General features: G+C 39.6%; 1 protein-coding gene across 1 annotated transcript in view; it reads left to right on the forward strand.

The window, feature by feature from the left end:
• Positions 1–23,427, forward strand: part of alk (ALK receptor tyrosine kinase) — a 581,112-nt gene that overhangs the window by 475,908 nt on the left and 81,777 nt on the right. The window contains exon 6 of the mRNA XM_084742736.1: positions 19,424–19,555. Within this exon, the coding sequence (XP_084598862.1) occupies positions 19,424–19,555 (132 nt within the window). The remainder of the gene's footprint in view (positions 1–19,423; positions 19,556–23,427) is intronic.

Consider the following 23,427-nt stretch of genomic DNA (forward strand, 5'->3'; position numbering starts at 1 on the left):
TACTCCCTAAAAAGACTGACTCACCAGGGTCCGAAGTTAAGGTTTTTTTCTTACTTGCCCTGCAGGTCAAGTGCTTCTCAAATCTACTTGCCCCATCTAAATTCCTACTTGCCCTTTCACTCACAACTTATTAATATATCAACTAAAATCCATTGCCTGTTGACTGTACAAAACACTACACAACACTGGACAAGAGTGGACAGACTAACAAAGATGGTTTTGGTGACTTCTACATGTTTTTCTGTTGAGTTTGAATTAAGTGTATTTTCCGTGGAGTTAACGAGCCAATTAAGATCATCTTAGTTTGGTAAAAGAGAGAAACTTGAATTCAGAAGGTGTACGGTTGTATTTCTCTGTTTAAAACTGAAAATAAGTGTGAGAATATATAATTTCTAGACAGTTTGTGAGTCTGTTGGACGTGTGTAACAAAGTGAATTCGCCGCTTGTGCACATCTCCCAGCTGAGACCCGAGAGGACAGGAGGAGGTGGGAGTGGGACAAAGATATTCCAAGTCACCAATACCGCCAATTTTAACATATCGCACAACTCTATTGCTTACACCCTCTGTGCCCTCTCTGAACAGATGAGCCACCTGTTTAATGATGTCGTTGCTGCGGAAAAATGATGCATTTTTTATCGGCTTTAGCCAGGAACTCTCTGCAGACAGTGCAGCACATAGCTGGTATTATAGCATCGTACTCCACCGATATATTCCTTTCCATGAAGGGAGAAACGTTCTGCGTCTCTTTTCTGTTTCATAGGCTAATTCAGCTAAATTTGGCTGCGAGCCTTAATTTTTGAATGAATGCCTGATGTCTGCATGTTAGCAGAGATGCTCAGCCAATGGAGGCAGCGGCACACTGTAACTGGCCACTCCAGGGCTCCATAGTAACAAGATCAGACAAGTCTGAGCAGGTTTTGCTTGCCCGCTGGTTATTTTCAGTTGCCCCGGGCATTCGGGCAACCATTAATGTCAGACCTTGTTCACTATCTAAGGATTAAGGCAGGGTTCCCTCTTGGCTACATGGACAGCATACAAGACAAAAGATGGGTGGTGTTCTTAGCTGATATGTTAAAAATAAATCAATAGATAAGGTTTTTAAGAGAGAGTAGTGCCCCCTCCATGCTTATATTTATATTTTAATTTCTACTTTTTTTCATTAATGTTGTTTTGCTGTTTATTTTGTTCAGTGAAAAACTGAAAACATTAATAAACAAAAAGTTGTATGTGTGCGACGAACAAACATTTAGAATGAAATATTGAAAACACAGTAAGACAGGATATTCTAAGATAGGACCCACATGCACCATAAAACTCAGAGAAAGAGAAAAACTAAAACTAGTTTTTGTAACAGTTTTCCATATAAAAGAAATCAATCATAGAAAATTGAATTCAGCCTCCCAAAATTGTATTTTTTGTTCATTGGATCAATGTATAATGAAGATTTTGGAACTAGACGAGTTGCACGTTTTTTTGTCCTTACAAAATGCAATGAAGGCATTAGGGCCAACTCATGAGAAATACTGTATGTACTCATGTAAATATACAGAAGGGTAGCGTATAACTTGAGAGCTATATATGGTGCTTTTCCTATATAAGGTGGGACGAAAAAGCTTTAAATCACTATCCCAGGCCAAGTCAATTAGCAGCCTATGGGCCAAATCCAGCCCTTTAATCACATCAACCCAGCTCTTTGATCATTTATAAATATGAGGGAAAAAGTATAATTAATTTCTTCAAATGAGCAAGGCTAATTTTAGTTTAGTTTATTTAGAGAGGGACGGTGCAAAATAATACACATGGTAGAAATTGCCTGAATTAGCCAAAAGGCTATTTTTCGTGTGTAGTCCCTGACTGAAGTGTTAAAAAGCTTCTTAATTAGTTCAGTCATTGGTTATGTGTGTTGTTAAGCATGGAGAAACTTATTTTATTAAAAAGCTTTTACACTCTCTGTTTAAGCAGAGGGAGTTTAGAGTCAAACTGAATGAAAAAACATATTAAATGCAACATTGTGTTTATTAAAACAACAAGCTACGTCTAATCAAGAATTTTTAAAGGCAAATTGCTTTTTCTGCACGTTTATTTCTTGTACATAATGTGTTTTCGAATTATGAACACTAAGAAGATTTGGAAAAAAATAAATAAATAAATAAAAGGTTAATTGTTCTACAGATTTAAATTCCCAACTTTACAGGACAGACATAGGAAATGTAAATGTCTAGCCATTTGGCACTTTTTTCAAAACTAGCCCCTTTAATTGAATCGGCTTGCATTAGCACATTTCAGTAGCCTATATTGTAAAGATGAGGATTCACACAAAAATCTCCTGGATTTGAAACTGTAGTTTGCTGTCTGTGCTGCCTCTTTGTTGCTGGTAAACTATTTTGTGTAATCTTAAAGCATGAAGCACCAGCCTGCAGTGCAGCTGACGTGTTCAATGTTTTATGGACTAAACATTTAGTAGAAACTCTACACTGTGTTCTGCAGCTGACCACACAGACTTGATATTGAACTGTTCAATGATTAGTTTGGCAATGTGGTCTGATGTGGAACGTGTGCTCTCCTTGGTGCCGAAGTCACGTTCCTGCAGTCACAGCCTGCAGTGTGTGTGGGTATGCAATTGTTATTCCAAGTGTTTGTGTTCATTATGTGTTGGAAATATGTGTTGGATTATCCAGTGTGGCTGATTATTGAGTGTAATTTGTGGGCTTTTTGTGGTCGTAAAGGTGCTTAAACTGGTAGAGATTTATTTTTCTTGTCAAATGACTTTAATGCCAAAATGTTTACTTTTACTTGTAACAGGAGGCATGTAGTCATACATGGCATAATGTCTGTTTCTTCTATCATACATTCAATACATTGTGAAGGTGTGTAAGATTTACAGGGATCTATTGGCAGACTATGACAGAGAAGGAGTAGAATACTTTTAAGTATATTTTCGTCAGTGCATGATTTCCTGAAAATAAGAATTGTGTTTTCGTTTTCTTTGAATGAGCCATTTATATCTACAGTGTGTGTGGGTCCTCGTTGATGGTGTCCGCCATGTTTCTCGAGAAGCCAAGAACAGACAAACCAAACATTGGCTCTAAATACAACCTTTTGGGAGTGAGGCAATACGTTTGCAATCTGCAAGCTCACTGCTCGATGCCACTTAATCGTACACACTGGTCCTTTAAGAGAGGCCTGAAAAGAGAGCTCTGTTCCCTGTCTGCCTTTGTATCTGCCCACCTCCATTAGATGTTCCTCGTTGACACTGATCAAAAGTGTGTTCTACATTTGCACATCACACATTATTTCTACCAAAGGAATAAGTGTCCACCTTCACTGGCTCCGTTGTATTTTCAATGAGTTACGCTTCACTGGCATTTGAATTCCCCACGGTAGCAGAAGTTAACATAAAACAGGGTCAAGGTGCAGGAAGAGTGCCCCTGGGAAATCAAATCAAATGGTGTCCCTGAAACAGAAAAAGTGTTAAAATGTCGGCTGCACTCTAAAAATGTTAACATATTTACAATATAGCGTTTAATTAAATTCAGGGCACAAATCTACTCATCAAATAGCAGTGCTCTTTTATATATTTATATCTATATTTATATATTTATAATCTGCGCAGCCCATTGTGTAGGTAGCTTTTGCATAACATAATACAACAACATCAGCTCACATGTTTAAATGAGAATATTTGTAAAAGTGTAATGAGGTGAGTATCAGAGCAGATACAGATCTAGCGTGCTGGATCACTGCATCAATTTCACTACACTCAAATGAATTTGCAGTTATAAAAACGTCCCAGTCTTGAAAAATCAATTCTCTTATTGTCTGAAGTCAATACAAATACCAAGCTACATGTTGATTGGTTACTTAATACACAGGAATTAAGTGGGATCAATATTGTCTCTTCTCAATAAGTTAGCATAAATATAAGTTGCAAGTTTAATTTATTCAAGTTAATTAAAGTCAGAAATCATCGGTTGAATGAATGTACAGAGTTCAGTTAACTCATTAAATTACGTTGAAGAAACATGATCATCATATTATCAGGCCTCCCAGCATGCATTATGGTTTGAAGAAAACATATATGATGAAAACTTGCTCTGTGCTTCTAATACACCTCAAGATAAGTCATGGTTGCTTCTTTCACAATAATGAAAACACTGTGAGCCATGATGAAAGTTAGTAGTGAATTCTTAAAATTGAATAAATTCACTGAGTGCAGTTTCATATATTGTCTTTGGGCCAATGCCTGAACAAAGTAGCTCCAACAGAAGCAGCTGCAGCTGGAAGTTCTTTGTGTGAAATGAACTGACTCTTCAAACTAAGAAAATACAAAAAAAAAAAATCAAATTTGTTTGTAACGTTTGTTAGTGTGACTGAAATTTAAAGGGCTATATCTCCTGCCCAGTACAAAGCAGCACAAAGCACAGTTGTCCCTGCTGTTTTCTGACACTTTCTGTCATTTTCTTGCCCAGCGCCCACATTGTGTAGGTAGCAAATGTACTTGCACCCCTCTGTGTGCCCATGGGTGTGCTGGTCTTGAGATGAGATCAGGTGCATTGCTGACGCATTGCTGTCTTGAGGCAACAAAGAGTGACTGCACCACTGACCAACAAAAACCTGGTCTGAAGTCAATTGTGCAGAATTTTCCAGCTATTTAAAGGAGGCATTATTTAGATAGTAAGATGTGTGTACAAAGGGTCACAACGCACACACACTCTGCTTCTAGAACACTGCAGTTCAACCTCAGGTCATAAAAAATAATATTCAGATTAATAGCAGATGATTGCAGGTGGGTGATTTAGGATGACGCTGTGTGTGCATAACAGAGACACTGTGCCCATTTACGCACAGCAGCTGTAAATTCATTGATTGCTTAAATCCAACAGGATCGTCAGGATTTTGTGTTCATTAATGTTCTGTTTTTCTACACATCCAAAAAGGTTTCACAGTCACAGTTCAAACAGTGAAACTTTATGGAGTAAAGCAGCCATATAAATCCCCATCACAGCTGTCAAAAAAAATACTTCCTCTGGAGATTTTCCTCTGTCCTCCTTGTTTATAAAAACAGCTTTTAGTTTTTCTGCTTAATTATTAACAATATTTGCCGCACTGACATTACACGCACAAGAAAACAAAACTGAAGCCTCTCTGATCATTAAACCATCGCTTAAAAGATGTCCATGTGATTTCATATGGTGTGTTGTATTGTTTTTAACAGTTTAATGATCAGAGCAGAATGAATGTGTTGTTTATATGTACTGTTAACCGCAGTGTCTGCATCACTGGGTCATTTCAGTACTTCTGTTCGCTTCTCCAACTTGCTGAATCCCTCATTTAAATGACAACGTGCCTCCAAGTGAATGGGAGATGATGCTCTGACTGGTTTCATTCCTGTTACACCCAAAACAGACCTGTGACTAATTAAAACAGTAAATACAACCTCATAACAGCTTGCACCTTGCTTTGCACCCAGATTGTGTACAGTTTAAATAGGAGTTGAACACGGCCTAAATGTGCCATGCACCTTAGACCCTGTGTTACAGGTCATCTAAATAGGGCTAACATCTTATTGAACATGTTTTCTCATGTACAGTAATTAATATCATGTTCGTTTGACTAGAAAAGAGTAGTTGTTTTGAATCATTACCAGATGATTTCAATTAGTCTTTTCAGATTCAGTCAATTTAAGATTTTCAGTCAAGAGCAGTCTACACATCAGTGTAAATTCAAATGAACAGGGCCACTACAAAAATAAGCTCAGTTCTTTGTACCATGTTGCCATCTCTAGGTAGAGATATTTTCTACAAAGCTCACTATAACCTGCTTTCATTCAGGTTTTTGTTTTATTAACTTTGATGTAGATTTCACTGACTGCTTGTGGGCATGGATTAAAATACAGAAGTAAAAAGAAATTTTTGATCACAAGAAAATCATTAAATCTCAGTTTCAAGTACATTAAGATAAGTATGTTAAAAGGAGTCACTCAGCAGTTTATCTACCTGCCAAACGTACTTGGGGGTAATTTGATTGATATTTCTTCTTTCTGTTGTGAGTTCTGTGGCTCTTTTGATTCCTCAGGATACTTCATTCCTTGAAAACTTGCTGGAGGTCACGCATTGTCAGCCCAAAGAGACTGCCTGATGACAAAAAAAAAAGAGAGTAAAAGCAACTAAAAAACAAAAACCACAGCTCATCAATTAACAGAACCTGCCAAGACAAGGCCCTATCTGCAGCACAAGCTTCATCACATTCTACCTCTAATCTCTTGCCTTAGGCCCTTCTGTGCGCAGCATCCCCTCAACACAAACTGGGTTTCTGTTGCAGGCACCTTTCCAAGGCAATCTACACAGGCAGTTTCGTTTTAAGATATTGAGCAAGTGTTAAATGGCCCAGGGCACCGGGTAGAGTGTTCCAAGCATACATATGCCAAATGGAACAGATGTCTAAATCAACCCTGACCTGGCAGGAAGGAGGAAATTTCTGGATGTTATGGACTTAAGCATCATTGAAGAAAAGTCAGTCATTAGGATACAGCAATCCAGAATCTCATTTCACTCTGTAGAGGGGACATTTGTACGTGGAATGTTGGCATAAAATACTTATTCTGGCCATTGACTCACATTTAATTTCAAATGACTTTACTGTGTTGTATAGTACTATGTAGCTACAGTCTGGTTCTGATGCATGTGAATTTTCAGCTGTTTTAATGGAAGTCTGTTATAGAGATATATGTCATGAACTCTGTTGGGAGCTATAACAAGGACTCACTAACTATTCTGATGTGACCTTTACTGACAGAAGTTGTGTCCTTAGAAAATAAAAGCCTCTGACTACAACAGCGTGTTAGGGCCACTGTAGGTCATTCAACAAAAATTACAGAGCGGAAGGTACCCAGAGAAATCTCAGAATTTGCAAGATTAAAGTTGTAAATTTATTAGTGAGAATCTTGGATATTCCCTGAAATTAAAGTGATAAATTTGCAATAAAAAACCTACACCTTTCCAAGACAAAAACTAAATATTCTCTGAAATTATAGTGTTGTAAATTAGCAAGAAGAAAAACAGAATTCTTTTAGATTAAAGTCACAAGTCATGAAATCGTCTTTTGTTGTCAAGGAACTACATTGCTTTGCACAGCGCTTTGCAAGGCTGCATCAACCTCATCATAACACAGATGCCGCCACGTGTTGAGTTTTTTTCTCTGAATATTACCCTTCCCCAGGCTCTAATTTTTTTTTTTTTTTTTTGTCCATTGTTTGTAGCATATCCCAACACCTGCTCAAGCAATCCTTGGATACAAACCTGCTCCTATGCAAACAAACCAGCACACTAAAACACAGGAATTTAAAGGCCTCCAGTGTGATGCTAATGGTTTTAAACAAAACAAAAAAAAAGACTGCAATGTCTCCATGGCCACTCACTCTGTCTGTTGGACAGATGCTTTGATGCTGCGTTGTATGCTTTGTCAGTAACAATGTTTACTTAGCCTCGTAGATAACTAGGTGTGGTCACGCAGGAAGCCTCAGAGGTGAGAAAAGCTAGCATGTGATATGTCATGATCAGTGAGTAAGATGGGGAGAAATTATCATTTCTTTTGTATATTTCAAGGAAATTGCCACATAAAGTAAAAGTAGCATACATTTTCAGTCTTGTTCTTATTTTACCGAAACTTTAGCTGGAAAAAATGTTTAATAAAATGAGACCACCGACTGCAAACTAAAGAATGTCCTGTGTGAGCAATGCTGAAATTGATCTAGTTTACCATTATGATTGTTTAGTAGTTTTTACAGTTATTTAAAACTTAGCCATGGTCGTGGTGTGGCTCTATGGATGGTAATGTAGGTCAACTGGTCAGTCCATCATTTTGGTCCTGAACGGACTTTTCATCTCACAGCACCATGAGGTCCAGATTTGTGGTTTTAAGTTAAATGTTTCAGGATGAATTGCCATAGTTTTTGATATAAACAGCCCCCTGAGGATGAATTTTAATAACTCTGATGATCACCTGAATTTTCCATTTAGTTCCACCATTACGTCAAAACTTTGTTTGGTTCATGTCTAAAATGGCATTTCCATCAGCATAGGTCACACTCTGTTTACTGTTAATTAGCTAATGTCAGTATGCTATCACCCTAAACTAAGATGGCAGCGGTAGACCAGCAACTCCCACGTACTGCGATGTTAAAATTTACTGTTGGAGCCTGGCAACTGTGAAAGCATTACCAGGGCTTCATGTCGCTGTTGGGAAGGGCTGTCTGAGAAGGTTCAGATAAATCTGAACCTGTCCGTGCAAAAATGAGCACTTCCTGCAACTACAACCAAAAAAAAAATACCACAATTACAATTTAACAGCATGTTAGCATTGGACGTACATGGACAGTAATTAGCATTTAGCTCAAAGCAATCCTGTGCAAAGTACAGTTTTACAGAGTGGCTGTCGACTCAGTGCCATTGCTTTGATGCCACCTGCAAGCTGCATATATTTTCTACAAGGAAGTCTCTTACAAATGTTTAGTGAGAATGGATCAGGATGATTACAAAATTGGAGATTATGGCCGTGTGATGAATTAAGTAGATTTCATTTTACAGTTCTTAGGTGGCTGCTTATGTAGAGACCTGGCTTTGATGTCAGAGAACCCATCATGTGGAAATTATATCTTGTTTAAATTGGTCCAGGGCTCCACTATAAGCCTACTGTACTGCCTACGGCTCAGAAGTATACTTTCTTGCCAGAATCACCTCTCTCTCTACACTGATAAGACATGAACTCATCAAACCTAAAAAATTAGAGGAGATATTTATATCAGATTTGACATTGTCAAATATAAATTGCAAAGGATGTGCAATGCATGGATCAGGTTTTGTATTGCATGGGAGCAAATTGTGATTATTCAGTTTGATTTTTATTTATTTGTAATATAAGAAACAGTAAATTACATGAATAATTCACAAAAAAAGCAGATTGCTTCTGTGAAATGTGGAATAGACATTGCAGGTATTATTTTCATTTTCTATCTCGACAGTCTGCCCCTGTGTGTGCTGCTGTCTCTCCAGCAGGGAGCATGACAGATAGTGATAGTGATTGGGCAGAGCTCTGACCAATCGAGCGTGGCTGTGTGCAGTTAATTGAATTCATGAGCGAATACTTCTTGTCCTGTCGACTGTCCAGTGGGAAACTCAGCCGCATCCATCTTCGGCATCCCAGCCACTGTAAATCTCCATGAATGTCTCCAGATTCTGCCATTGGCGTGGTGGCAAGATAGTGGCGTCGCCCTTGCTCGGGCCCCGAGAGATTTTCCTTCCTGTGACAGGGAACAGTCCTCTGTTGCGGCATGTGAGGTTAGACAATACACTGTAATGAATGAACAGAAAAGGATAAATGAGTCCTAACTACTGCTGAATTGTATACTAGACTCAATCAAGTCTGTGAAGGTCTTTTTGTCTGTGTAGTTTCCAGTCATTTCCATTCTGTTCACACAAAGCACACAAGCAGATTTCAAGCGAGGCAATTCTTCAAACAGTTGTTTTTTGTTGTTTCAGAGCACACGGAGGGATTTCAGGATATGACTGACATGCTTGCTCATCTGTAGGGAAACAAAAGCCATATTAATTGCAGTATGAGTCTCCCCTCTCCATGATTCCAGAGTGTGTTTTTGCAGCTTCACTTCAACACCTCTGCCTGTATTCAGATCTACAAACAGTGTCCACCAAACCATAGCAAAGGTTTTATTCCAGCTATTCAGCCTAACTGCTTTGCATGATTTCATGATATCCTGCATTCTGAGGCATCTCTGTCAGTGGAATCTCAAATACAGGATATGCATGATGCTGTTATGCAAAAATTAAAAGTGATAAATTGGTTTCAGCTGGTGTAGTGTGTGAAAAAGGGAACCACCACCTCCAATGCAGTTCTTTATTCTTCTGCACACACCAGAACCATGACACCTTGTTTTGAGCCAGTAGGAAAATCTGAGTCTGTTTCGCTGACCAACAGAGGTGGGGCCAAGTTTTGTTTTGCAATTGATAAGTGAGTCCATGTCAAGACCGGAAAATCCTGAATCAAGTCCAAAGTCAAGACAGGCAAGTCCCAAATTACGTCCCAAGTCAAGACCAAGTCCCAAGTCAGGCCTCAAGTCCAGAACAAATCATGATATAATAGTGAGCAGTTGTTTCGTCTCCATCTGTAATTTTCGACTCATACTGCAATCAGTTTTTTGTTGTCCACCTCATAGTTTTTGAATTTTATAATTTGTGTCATTGGCAACTTGATGGGATGTTGTCAGTGGGAAATTTAAATGTTGTGAATAACTTTCTTTTTAATCATTGGTCTTGCTGTAAGGTATCAGGTATTTTCAAGTCAAAAGAGTCCATACCTCTGATGACCAGACAAAACACCCTATGCCAGTGGTTCCCAATGCCAACTAATTTGTATGCTCTATATTTAATATAGGTCTGACCCTCTTTCCCTGACTTTAAAGGTTTTCAAATACCAATTGCATCTTTTATGAGATTTGTCACATTTAACAATTTTTTTTTACAGCCCTCAAGAGACTACAGTTAGGACAAAACTTTGGGCATCCTGTCAATTTTTCAGCCTAGACTTTGGCTGTAATCTAATTCCTGTTTTGCTCAGTTATTTTCCCGTTGATCATGTAGGTAAAGCATACCCTAATTTACATCCTGTAAGCAGATGGCATGAATGAAAACTGAAAAAAACTAGGGCAACTTGGCTGGTAATCTGATAAAGGGGTTGTTTCTGAAGAGGAAGATGAATAACAGAACTTTCGTGAGAACACATCTTTCAGACATGCTTAACTGACATTAGCAGATGTGAGAAGAATGAATTACCTTAAAAAGTGAATCTTTCTTTCAGCATATGATATTATAATTAGGGCTCTGTGAGGTAATACAGTGAAAATGATTAAACTCCTGCAGCACTTAATATATTTTCAGACATTTGGACCATAGGATTTTGCTCACTGTTTCTCTTAATGTGGCTGCATTGGATTCAGACTTGATCACTGTAATAAATAATGTAAATGTTACCAGATCCATGCTGTGCAGATTGCCAAACCAAATTGGTAGAAAAAATATCTTTTTCTAACTCCACAAGTCATGTAGTCAAAATGTATGCACTGTAGGCAGTGACACTGTCAGGCAGTGGTGCAATAACTAAATGCATTTACTCAAGTACTTTACTTAAGTATTTGAAAAACTCCACTACATCTTAGAGGCAAAATTGTTACTTTTTACTCCACAACATTTGTCTGGTGGCTTTAGTTTCTGGTTTCAGATGATACATTTTCATACTCTTTCTGTCCTGTGAAAACTTGGTGATTTTAAATGCTTGTGTTAAACTGATTAAACTAAATTAAATGTTCCTTTATGGCTTTACGGATCAGCTGGAAAATGCACCGTCACAAAGCTGAAAACAGGACTGTTTTTCTGAGCTCATGAAAGGCTGGCTTCTTGGAGATTCGTGGATCTCACTGCACAGTAACGCTTCAGACAGAGATGATCTTACAAAATGTAATGCACTGCTGTAGATTAAACTATTCAACAGTATGTAAAGTAGTTAAAATGATCTCAACCTTAAACATCACTAAAATGCAACATGCACATTAATGCAGCAGTAATATTAATCAAAAAATATCCACTGACAGTAACCATTTTACTGTACAGTGACTAGTTTTACTTTTGATACTTTAAGTATATCTAGCAGATAATACTTTTACTTAAGTAAGGTATCCAATGCAGACTTTTACAGTGTGGTATTAGTATGTAGTATTAGGATCTGAGTACTTCTTTGACCCATTCTGTGTAGAATAAAACCAGTACACAAACATTCTGTATACATACATTCTGTATAATGGGAACAGCGGTTTACAATGACAGACAAGTGAAACTTACTCTCCTCTCCTACTGGATGTCAGCTTTTACAGAATATATTGATTGCATTTAGATGTTCTAATTGGCTGTTGGTTACTTGTGAATTGTTAAGCAATTATCCACTGAAAGTTGTCAACAGTCAGTCCTTGTAGTTTAGACTTTATATATTGCAACTGATAGCTCAGGCTCTCTTCACTCCTTTCTCACATTTAGCCTTTTGCAACACGAAGCTCAGAAAAACACTAGTAAACAGACATCTGTGTCATTGTCTTTTCTCTTTCTTCAGCTTTGCAACAGACAATCAATTTCAGTGTAGAAAACCTGTGACTCTGACTCTAAAACCCTTTAGACCTTGGACAAGACAGTAATGCAGCTGATATTACTTTGGAATGAAACTCATTTGTTATGAGACCTTGCAAAGCTGGAAGGTGGTAATGTGAATGAGATACTGTCATTATTTTGTGCAGATTTTTATCAGAAATGTAATGTGGAGTAATAAAAAGCAAACACAAGGGCATGTGAATTAACTCTGGAGTCTGTCACTTAGAGACCACATGTCAATTTATGAAAGCGTCTTGTCCTACAGCATTTATTTCCTTGTGACTGAAATGCAGCGTCTTTGTTGATCTCTGAATAGGTTCGCTTTGTTGCTGCATGAAAGGTTCCTTTTAGTCTCTTGTCTTGTGGGTTTGTTTTCTTTTCTCATACCTTTGAACATTTGTCACATACACCTGAAACAATCTTCGTTTTAAAGATGTCAGCAGTATATCAGCTACGACGGCTTCAAACTTGATCTAAACGAGCTCAAGTGAACTGTGCACCTTCTGCACAGCTGTTTACATTATGCTAGTGAATGAAACCAGAGAGCCAGCTTACACCTGGTGTTCACATTAGTCCCTGGTGATCCAATCACAAATGGAGAGCTTAAAGTACAGGTGTGAATGCATCCAGAACACACTGAGATCCTACCACTCAGACCACATTCTGAGGTGGTCTGGGCCACATATAGCCATTCTTTTAGCAGTGTCTACGCAACATTGAAAGACCACCTACTCAGCTGAAACCTCAAAGTATATCATTTAGTTCACTGGAATGCAGAGTGGATGTACTAGTAAAATCAATATCCCCAGACACAAATCACAAATCAGAAATTCTTGATTATTTGGAAATTCTTTCTTACTAAGAAAAAAAAAAAACATTGTGTCCGTTTCCCCCCTCATGTTGGCTGCTAATGTTGTTAAAAACAAGATATATTGCAACCATGTTTATTTGAATGTAGAACAGAGAAGTGAAACAGCTATAGCAAATTTTTAATCATTTGATCCATCTTGTAAATTTGGCATTAAATTCCATTCCAAAGTTCACCAGGCAGTGTCGAGACCACCTCTTCGAGTCAGACCAGAATGCAGCATTTCAGTCCGCTCCCAAGTTCGAGTCCAGCGTTCACACCAACCCAAACTAACTGCACCAATGGATTCAACACTTCTAGCTCCGATTCAGCTAGACTAACGAGGGCTGTTGTGAAGCCGCTCTGAGTTGTTTCTTTCTTTGTAAAGGCATTGTTTTTCTGTGAAAAGTTGGCAGGAGAGCCACTCAGTGGTGCACTGGAATGCACACTTCTACTTTCTCTGACTTTGTCATTAATGCCTTTCTTCATCCTCTGTGATGTGAAAACAGATTTCCACTCAGTTGGAGAAAGTAAGTGCACCTCCTGATAGTGCAGGTATAAAATCCCAGCACACAACAAAGCAGCATGAGTTCAGTGTGACTCTGAACTGAACAAAAAAGGAACAAATAGTTGAATCTTTGTATTGAATGGCTAAATGGGCAGTAATGGTCATTAAAATGGCAAATTAGCTCAGGATTTTGTTGGTATTCGGAGCATATAAACGGATCTGGAGACTAGGGGTGGGAATCTTTGGGCACCTGCCGATTCGATTACGATTACGATTCAGGGGCTACGATTCGATTATAAAACGATTATTGATGCATCTTTATGTATATTGATGCACTTTTTCACAAACACATTTCTTTTTGTCTCACTGAATAAGCATTCGTCACTTGCAATTTTTAAAAACAGCGCATTTGTAATAAGAATTCATTTCGATTATATTTTATTAAACTATTGGAAATATGTGCAAACTGGAAAGTACCAACAGTAGCCACTAGTAGCCGCAGCAACAGCAGCCTGCCGTCTCCCCGACTCCTCCGTCGGGTGGAATCGAGTTACGGCTTCTCATGTTTGTTGTGTTGCCAAAGTATTTTATTTTAGCTCGACACAGCTTACATATAACGTGGCTCTTGTCCAGTTCGCTTCCGCCGTCGACGTTGTAGATGCCGAAGTGTTTCCACACGGCTGCTTTTAAAATAGAAGGAGCTGTTCGGACCTCATGGCGAGGTGGCTGCCGGTCGGCCATGTTTGTTTTCCGTTGTGCGCGTGTCTCTCCAGGTGCGCGTCCCAAAGTGTCCCGGCGATGACGCGTACCGCGCTTCTTAGTTCCACATTATTTAGAAGGTTCTGTATCACTTTAATTAACAGATTTAAATAATCGAAATTTGGACGTTTGTGAATCGATTCAGATTCGTCCACGTCCGAATCGCGATGCATCTAAGAATCGGAAATTTCCCCCACCCCTACTGGAGACACATTGTAATGCCAAGTGTTAACTCACATACTTAGAGCTGTCCACTTGTGACTGAATCACTCAAGATGCATGTTAATACCGGGTATGAGAAGCTTTCGAGTGTCTTAAACCTATGTTTGCAAGCATGTCGTAGGGGGAATGAACCCTCTGCAGCTTTCTCTGTCAGTGGAAGTATGGCTTTTACACCAAAATAAGCATGGCTTAACCTGCTAAAAATAGGTGATTGACCCCCATGTCATTGCCAGTAGATTGCATTTCTGTTTTTTTTTTTTCTCTGATGTCCACTGAAAAGCAGTCTCAACTTGTGTGTGCAGGAAAGCAGAGTGAAAGGTATTTTAAAAAGTCTGTGTTTTCAGTACTCAGTATTTTTGTGGCTGAATCTCTATGGTTTAGTGGTCAAGTTTAGTTTCTCTCTGCATTGCTCTTTCTACTTTAAGATGTCTGCCTTTATTGTTAAATTCCTGCTGATGAAAACCCGACATTTCCTGGCTTTGTGGCTTCATAATAAAAGCTTTTAGATGAAAATAACAGGGGGCTTTTATTGTGAGGTATTTATTGGAAATAAAGTGTTTATCCATGTTCAGCTGCTCGACTAAAGATGTGACTTCTGCAGAGTCATTTAACTATGAAGTGAAAGCCAATTGCATCCTTTCCCAGTGAAGGCAAAAGCCAGATGTTAGTGCATGTTAATGGCGTTTTGTCCAATGTGAAAGGGGCTTAAGTGTTTCCAGTATTGTAATGTTAACAGCCATGCATTGAGACACTAATTGTTAGCCATTTAACTGTATCCAACAAATATCTCGATTCCCATGTTTGTGCATCTATGTGGTCATTTATCAGGGCTGCGTGCCCTCTCCAGTCACCTCTCCAGCTACTCGCCACTCATATATCATTCCCCTCACAAAGCCAAACCAACCCCCTGAGCGCATGGATAACAAAACTCACTTACTCCCAGAGGCAATTCATCCCCTGCTGACCCACTTGTTTTCACAATCTGACAAGTGTGATTTAAGAACTGCGGTAGGCCAGGAGTACAGCGGCCATGTCTGGCTGCACTCACCTGCCCCAGGAGCTTAAAGTTCAGCGACATCTCCACTTTGATACTTTTTAACTCCACTGTCATTAAACTAAGATAAATCGATGAATTTACATACCTCGCCCAAAGGTTTCAGTGTACTCAAGATAACTTTTCTCTTTCTTGATAAATCGTTCTGCTCGCGGTGTCAACATTATACAGAGAGGAAGCCACTGAGCACAACGAATGCATAATGCATGTGTTGTGCATGACTCAATACACGTAGCAAAACCACATCTATACCCACACAGTTGGTCATAAATAAACAAGCTTCCGCCTCACCTCATTTGAATAAAAATGGTATATTTGCCTCCTTCTCCGCTGTCCGTGAGTGCCACATGTCTGTGAGGCTGTAGTTTAACATGTGCCAGCATATGCACTGTTCACAGGCTTCAGTTTGCAAAAAGTGGCTGGAAGGCGTTTCATTCAGCATTGAAGAAAAAGGGTCATTTACTCCAGCTAATACGTTTTCAAAGAATTAGAAGTGGATTATTCACTGACATGTTAATGTGACTCTCTGCAGCCATTAAGGCCGTGCCACAATAGTGGACTGTGGGAGGCCCCTGACTAATGTGTTTTTGTCCAATAGAAAATGCCACCCCCTCTTTCTAATCCATTGAGTTGACTGTGCCAGTTTCCCAGTGGGCCTTAAGGTTTCTCACCCACAGTGAGAAATAGGAGTGAAGTGTGCTGCGAATCAGCTATAGCTGTGAAATTTCTGCCCTCTACTGCATTATAACTAGACAGTAATTTCTATGCTACTACCATGCAAAAGTTGCAGTACGGAGGTATAACTTATTGTCATCATACAACACAGGGTTGTACAACAAAGTGAATGTTGTAGCCTCTTCATGCAAGACATACATAGAACATATACAGATAATTAAATTCAGAATAAAATGGGATAGAATCTAAAGTAAAATAAAGCAGTATATACAGTTATTTACAGACATATACACATATACACTCAGGAAATAATCATGTAGTGCATTTTTTGATTCACATCTGGTTAAAAGTAAACAGCAGCAACAAGATAGTGATGATAATATGGGCAAAATCTTAACATGAAAATTGGAAATCTGAGAAACATAGTCCATGAACTTTGGCTGTGTTTTTGCACAAAGCATCAGTGATGTAAGCACATAGTCCTCCTCCCATCATCCTGCTGGAATGTTGAGTCCTATCTGCTCAGAACACAGACAGATGTGCATTAACTTGATCCTGGATGTTGTGGCGGAGCAGGTCTTTGTCAGTGTGTTTCCCCTGCAGGGACCATGCTCTAAATTAAGTCCTGGGGACATTATTCTATCTATTATTGATACCCTGATGAAGACAACTTAGGTGGAGCTATGAGTGTGGGGTGCTTTTCCTTGTTTTTTTTCCATAGTTGACATTATTCTACACCCCACAAAGTCCCTACTTGTCCATGCTGAACACTTTTGATTGCATGAGCACATGCTGAATTTTATTTCAGCTACCATTTGGTAAAAAAAAAAAAAAAGCAGCTGCAAACCAGTTTGATTTTTGTTTCTTGTGCTTCAATATCATCAACAGAGGAAAGCATACAACAGAAAGACAGAAAACAAAGTCCATGCCTTATTGAGCATCAATAGTGAGGATGAAATCCTGCTTAAATTGGAAACAACTGAAAATAATGATGCCTTCTCGTCTCTTAATATTGCCTCATCGTTGTTGTACAGTTGCATGCAAAAATGACTTATAAAAACAGCTGGCACTTTTTCATATGAGCAGAATAGTTTGCCTAATCTTTGGAGTGTGATGGAAATGAAGACAACACCAGGCTAAAGGAGCCTTTAAGTTCCTTGAAAATTAGTTCTTGGGCCTAAAAGTTCTGAATACTTTGAGTGGAAATGCAGCTTGTAAGATGTGGTCACAACATTCTCTGATTTCCCAGTGCTTGGCCAGCCTGAGTCCCATTTCGTCCATTGCATTTGTCCTTACCGGACATTAGCCAGGGCAGCTTTAAGTCCACGCTGTTTCTCAAAATCCACTGCTCTCGAATCCAAAGCCCACGCTTTATTTTCACAATCAGTGAGCATATATGTGTTCCATCATGTAAAATATGTTTCAGTAACAAGGCCAAAAAATAACAGATTAAAACAAATATGTATCAACATTTGAAGGAGCCACCAGCCACGCCATCTTAATGTGCTGCCATAAGAACTGTAGTGGCACTACTCAAAACCTGGTGGTTTATTTCTGTCCTTAAACTTTTCAAATTGCATATTTTCTGAGCAGGTACTCTATTTAACTTTTGCTTTGGTTTGAAGTGACACTTTTAAATCCAACGCACTAAATTACATCTAGTCCACCCACACATTTTACCCTGTAAAATGGATCGTATACTGGCTGATCTTAAATTGTATCTGCATCAAAGCTGCTAAAGCATCCAGCAACATAAACAGACTGTATCATTAAATGCTTTAATTTATAGCTCAGTTTGCATCAGCCGTAATTACTTCTATCCAGTTATAGGAATGTTGGTTTGTCTTCTCTTGATTGTTTTCTGGGTAGTTGGCAAGCTGGGTGCACACCTAAAAGCAACATCAACATCATTTGGCATTTTCATTGTTTTGTTTTGTTTATTTCCTCGTTTATGACACTTGACATTCTAAATGTTTTTGTGCTGATTTATGCTGCACTTGATCTTGTCCTTGGCACTTGTCTGTGAGCCTGTCCACCTTAATGTAAGTCTGAGCTTGAGAAAAGTGCTACTGTGGGTATATCACCGTGTCACACAGAAAAATTACACACACGGAAAAACAAAGAGCACATTCATTACAAACTTCATGTTGAAATTAGTGTAGCATTATTGCCTATCTTGTCAGCTCAGCTCATAGCGTTTGCTCTGACTCTCCTGTCACGGCCTCCAACGTTATCAGACTTCCGACTCCTAGTTCGTCTGAGTGGGGAACAAATCTACATAATACAGATCAAGGGCAAACTACAGTAAGCCGAGCCAGTCACTCACGATAAGAATCACTTCTCTCTCTCTTTTTTTTTTTTCCCCTACGAGAGTGGGAGAGGAACGAGATCCCCATCAGCGGACAGTTTTTTTTCCCCCGCTCTGCTGTTTTGTTCTTTGTGCTGTGATCAGCTTCTGATGATTAAGGTGGAGGTGAGCAGTCGGTTTCCACAATCTGGAGATATCACTTCTCTGATTTGCATAGATATGCAAATATCCCAGGTTACAGTTGAGTTGTTGGGACCGCTGATATCAATTGGTGTCTGTGTGTGTGTCTGCATGTGTGAGTTTTCCCTTCCCTTGTGCTACCTGCTACAGTATCTAGGTCATTGTTTTTGCTGCTTGTGTTCCTTGTCTGATGGATATGTACTGTATTCAAAGCCAGATGCTTATGCGGCCCAGGCCATGTTATTTATGATGCTACAGGCAGTGTGTGGATGTCATACAGGGTTTACAGTCAGGGGTTATATTAGCCTGTGTCACTGACTGATGTACTTTTATGTAGCAACTACATATTTCCTGCTGTTTCTAAGTTATGTTTTCCCCGAGCTGCTGATTTGTGTTTTGTGTCTAACATATAAATCTAGCAGTGATTCTCAATAAGTAAACTTGGAACATAATCGCAAGCTATTTTCCTCAGCTCCAAAAGTAGATTTTTTCTTGTTGTTGATGTTGTTTCATTTTCTGATTTTGCTGCCAACAAACAAATCATTTTCTAAACTCTACTGCACTGTAGAAACGTATTGGTGTAGTAAAAACAACTGTGTTTGGAAATGTTTAATAAGACAAATTTCCTTTCTTCTTTTTTTCTTCCCCTCCTTCTCTGTCCAGTGTCCTCGCCTGGCCCTAACATCACGCTGGAGGGCCAGTACCACTGTCACCAGGGGCCTGGGATCCCACTGGACCAACTGTGTGACTTCAGTACGGACTGTCCACACGGCGATGATGAAGGCGACCTATGTCGTGAGTACACGGTGACACAGGGGCACAGCTGTTGATAAGAGTTTGTAAAGAGGAAAGCTCACGTGTCAGCTGCTTTCATTTCTGGATCAAAACAGCCCAGTTGTGAGGTTGGTCAGCCATAGTGAGTCGTCCTTAATGAAGCCGTTGCATCCTGCCCAGCGGAGCAACAACTGAGCGTCTGCGTGAGCTTTCCTGAAAGAGAGGCAAAGGGGGAAGGCAGGAAAAAAGGCAGCGAAGCTATGCTTGGCTAGCATTTCTCACCCTTGACATATTCCACGGTTGTTATTTCTATCTCTTTGCACATTTGTTTTCTGCTTTTCCCGAGGCCTAGGAGGAACACTAGCCAAGTATGCTGACATCTTATTCACAAGTGAAGTCCCTCAGGCCCTGCTGTTTGTGTGTGTGTGTGTGTGTGTGTGTGTGTTGTGTGTGTGTGTGAGATTGGTTAGAATCTTATTTTAGTTTTACCTGCACGCATGCATTTCTGCCTTGTCTTCACAATTTATAGACACAGAGTTCAAAACTCTTACCCTGCAGAGTTTTTTTAATGTTGTACTTTGATTCCAGAGTTTTTCACCTTTATTAAACTGACCAGAATTAATTTGCTCCTACCCACAGTTCAGGTCAGCCTCCCATGTGGTGCTTATTAAAATGATGGCTGCTCCCTTGTGCTTATAGGTTTGCTAACTATGGGAGCTGCAAGATAAGAGGGTAAAGAGAGGGTGGAAATCCCAGCCAGGCGTAGTTTCTCTTTCTACTGCATGGGGACTTATCAGTGCTAATTGGCCTGAGAGGCAAACCCAAGGGTATAATCTCTATTTGAGTGTAATAAGTGTATGTGTATGTGTCTGTCTGTGTGGGTAATGTTGTGATTGTTGAAGCCAGAAGTGGAAATTTCGACATAAATAATAATCGGTAAAACACAAAGCCAGCTTATGCACGCCATTGGCATAATTCAACAGTCATCCACAGCAAAGGATTTTGTAATATGATATATGAGTATTGCTGAATTCTTTGTTACGAAGACCATAATATGGTTATTGTAAATTTACATCAGTAACAAACAGAGCAGGGAAAGTCTCGGATAATACATGACATTGACTGATGGGTCCTACATGGTTGAGATCTTCATGGGTCCAAAATTTGTGCCCGAACCTTAAAAGCCCTGGAAATGTATTACTGGGATCTGAACTGGACCTGTACATTACTGGAAAGCTAGGACCCTGACTCATGCTGAACTGATAAATGCCAGACCCAAACCTGAACCCAAACCCGACCCGTCTATATTTGAAAGAATGGAGATATGTTGGATCTGACAGGCCCAATCTGCACCGATTTCACAGCAGTTTGCTATTAACAAGATAACAAGTATTTATAAGTTGTCAAAACTTTGTGTTTTACCTAATTTAGTGCCATCATCTGTGCTCTCAAGACGAGTCTGACCTTCATGATCAGCACTGTCTGATCACTGCTAGGGCTTCTCAGGTTCTACTTGGACATTACACATAATGTTAAACAGACCTGTGGCCCACGGTAATATAAGGGGACCTGAACCAGACCCAGTGTTGCCAGACAAAAAATATAACAGTATTATACTGCGACTTTAAAATATCATATTTTAACAAAAACTATCATAGGCACTGAAACACCCGGGGAAGGGGCCAGGATACTTGACTCACTGGCAAAACTATGCCATGTGCACCATGTTACAAAGAGGCTCTGTTGTCTGAACAAGACTACAACTGTGTATCGTTTCACACACAGTCAGTTGCACCCCATTACACATTAACTCTTTCCATTCTTACCCATTAAAACAAAAGCCCCAAATCTATGTCACTGCTTCACTAGCTGCTTGATCTGATGGCATGATTAGTCATGCTGATGTGATTGGTTGCTCTGAATCCACAAACAGTATTTCATTGTGGGTTATTGGTGAAATGGCAATATTACTGTACGTTTGTGCTGTTTTGGAATGACTGATTTTATACTGTACAGTTGTTAAAATTAAGGTACAAATCTGATAATTATGGTATATGTGGCAACACTGTCCAGACTTGATTAATTGTACCCAGGTGGATCTGACCCCATACGGGGCTGGGGTTCTAGGGTTGGGGTGGATGTGAATGTGTGAAGACCTCTATTATAGGAAAAGGCTTATAGCTGTGAGTCATTTGGGAAATGTTAAAGATCTGACGCCTCTTTTCCCTACATCTCCACACATCTTTTCCACCGTGTGCCCTCATCATGCTGAGTGCACAGAGTCGTGAAGGCCACCTGTCATTTGCTTTGAGTCAAGGTTCTCTCTCTGTCTCTCAATCAGGTTTTAAAATAGCAATAACCTTTATTCTTTTTGATTAAGGACGAGGACCAACGATCCACAATTCATTTATCAGGCCCATATATGTCTCTTTCCTTTCACTGTCACCCACACTCTACCAGTATACCATAGGCTTCATATTTGTCCCATTTTCATCTCTTTTCGCTCGTCACAATTACCCCCTGCTACCCAAATCACATAGTGTTCCCTCTCTGATACCCTATTCTCTATGATCTATCCACGAGTTATCTCCATCTGATTTGATCTATTTAAATCCTTCATAAGCTGTGCCAAGGCTCATTAACAGAAAAAAAGCAAGGGAAGGCAGGAGGAACAAACTTAGCTTGTGTCAATCACAAAGATTCCTGACATATAAGGGAAATCGAGTCCCTGTGGATCTCCCTCACCATCCTACACCAGCAGCATCATTATGCATAAACACATCCTCCTCTCTTTGAGAGTCACAGCTTCCTCCGGTAGATCTTGGTCGGTCTAAATTCTGCAGACACCCCACTGCTTTCCAACACTACAGTTCCTCCTGTAACTACAGAGAAATGCTGCCTGTATCAAAGGTGGATGCATGCAGGAATTTAAAGTAGCAATCTGCAAGATTCTTTTTTTGTTTTTCTTGGAACATCATCAGTGAAAGCAGAGCTCTGCTCCTCCGAGAGATCACTCATTGCACAGTGAGACCAGTGCTGTCATGTCCTTCTTTGGTGGATGTAAAAACAAGCTTCAGACACATTACTTCCCAACGTGTTCTCATCCCAGGTTGTCAAAGTCACAGCCCTTTGTTGTCACACTGATGCAAGTACCTTCTGTATGAAGATGCCACCAGAAAGCCTTTTTAACACGTTTAAAAGATTACTTTGGTATTTTTTTATCTGGACTCTATTTTCCCATGTTTTTGTGTCTGAGTGACTAATGGGGACAACAGTGTTTGAAATTGGTCCAGTATTGAGTGAGAGAGTTGGCAGTTGGCAGTAGCAAAACTAAGCTATAACATAATCATTCCATTAATATGTTAGTATGTCCACTAAAAGTGCTTGTTTTGCCACTGACACGCTCCGGTTGTTACTCTAACCCCTTGTCTTGACTGTAAACGTCACATCAACAACAAGCAAATGAGTAGCTGAGCTTTCTGTGCAACATGTTAACCTTTTCCACCGGCGCTTTTGGCCGCACCAAGCCAAACCATGCTGCGCCAAATTACATTTCCATTATCGCTTTTTGTGCACCAAGCAGCACCCAAGATGGACCTACTCTGGAGTGGGGAGAAACGGAGCAAGACTCATGTCCAAGAGGACTGCAGTGACGTCTCATTGGCTGTGGCCAACCTGTGACAGCCCTCCTTTTCTCCCCCTCAAACAAGCGAGCATCGTCAGTTCATGTGTGTGCAAGAGAAGAGAGAGGAAGATGTTTCTTAAAGTCTCTTTACCTTCAACTCTCAGTACTTTTGTAGCCTCTAACAGACGCTTTATGTACTGAAATTTAGTTTCTCTCCTGTTTGAACTTTCAGGTATCATATTCACTTTTTATTTCCTTTTCGCTTTCA

Source organism: Lutjanus erythropterus, chromosome 18 (assembly GCF_056507025.1).
Source record: "Lutjanus erythropterus isolate fLutEry1 chromosome 18, fLutEry1.hap2, whole genome shotgun sequence".
Taxonomy (NCBI): Eukaryota; Metazoa; Chordata; class Actinopteri; order Lutjaniformes; family Lutjanidae; genus Lutjanus; species Lutjanus erythropterus.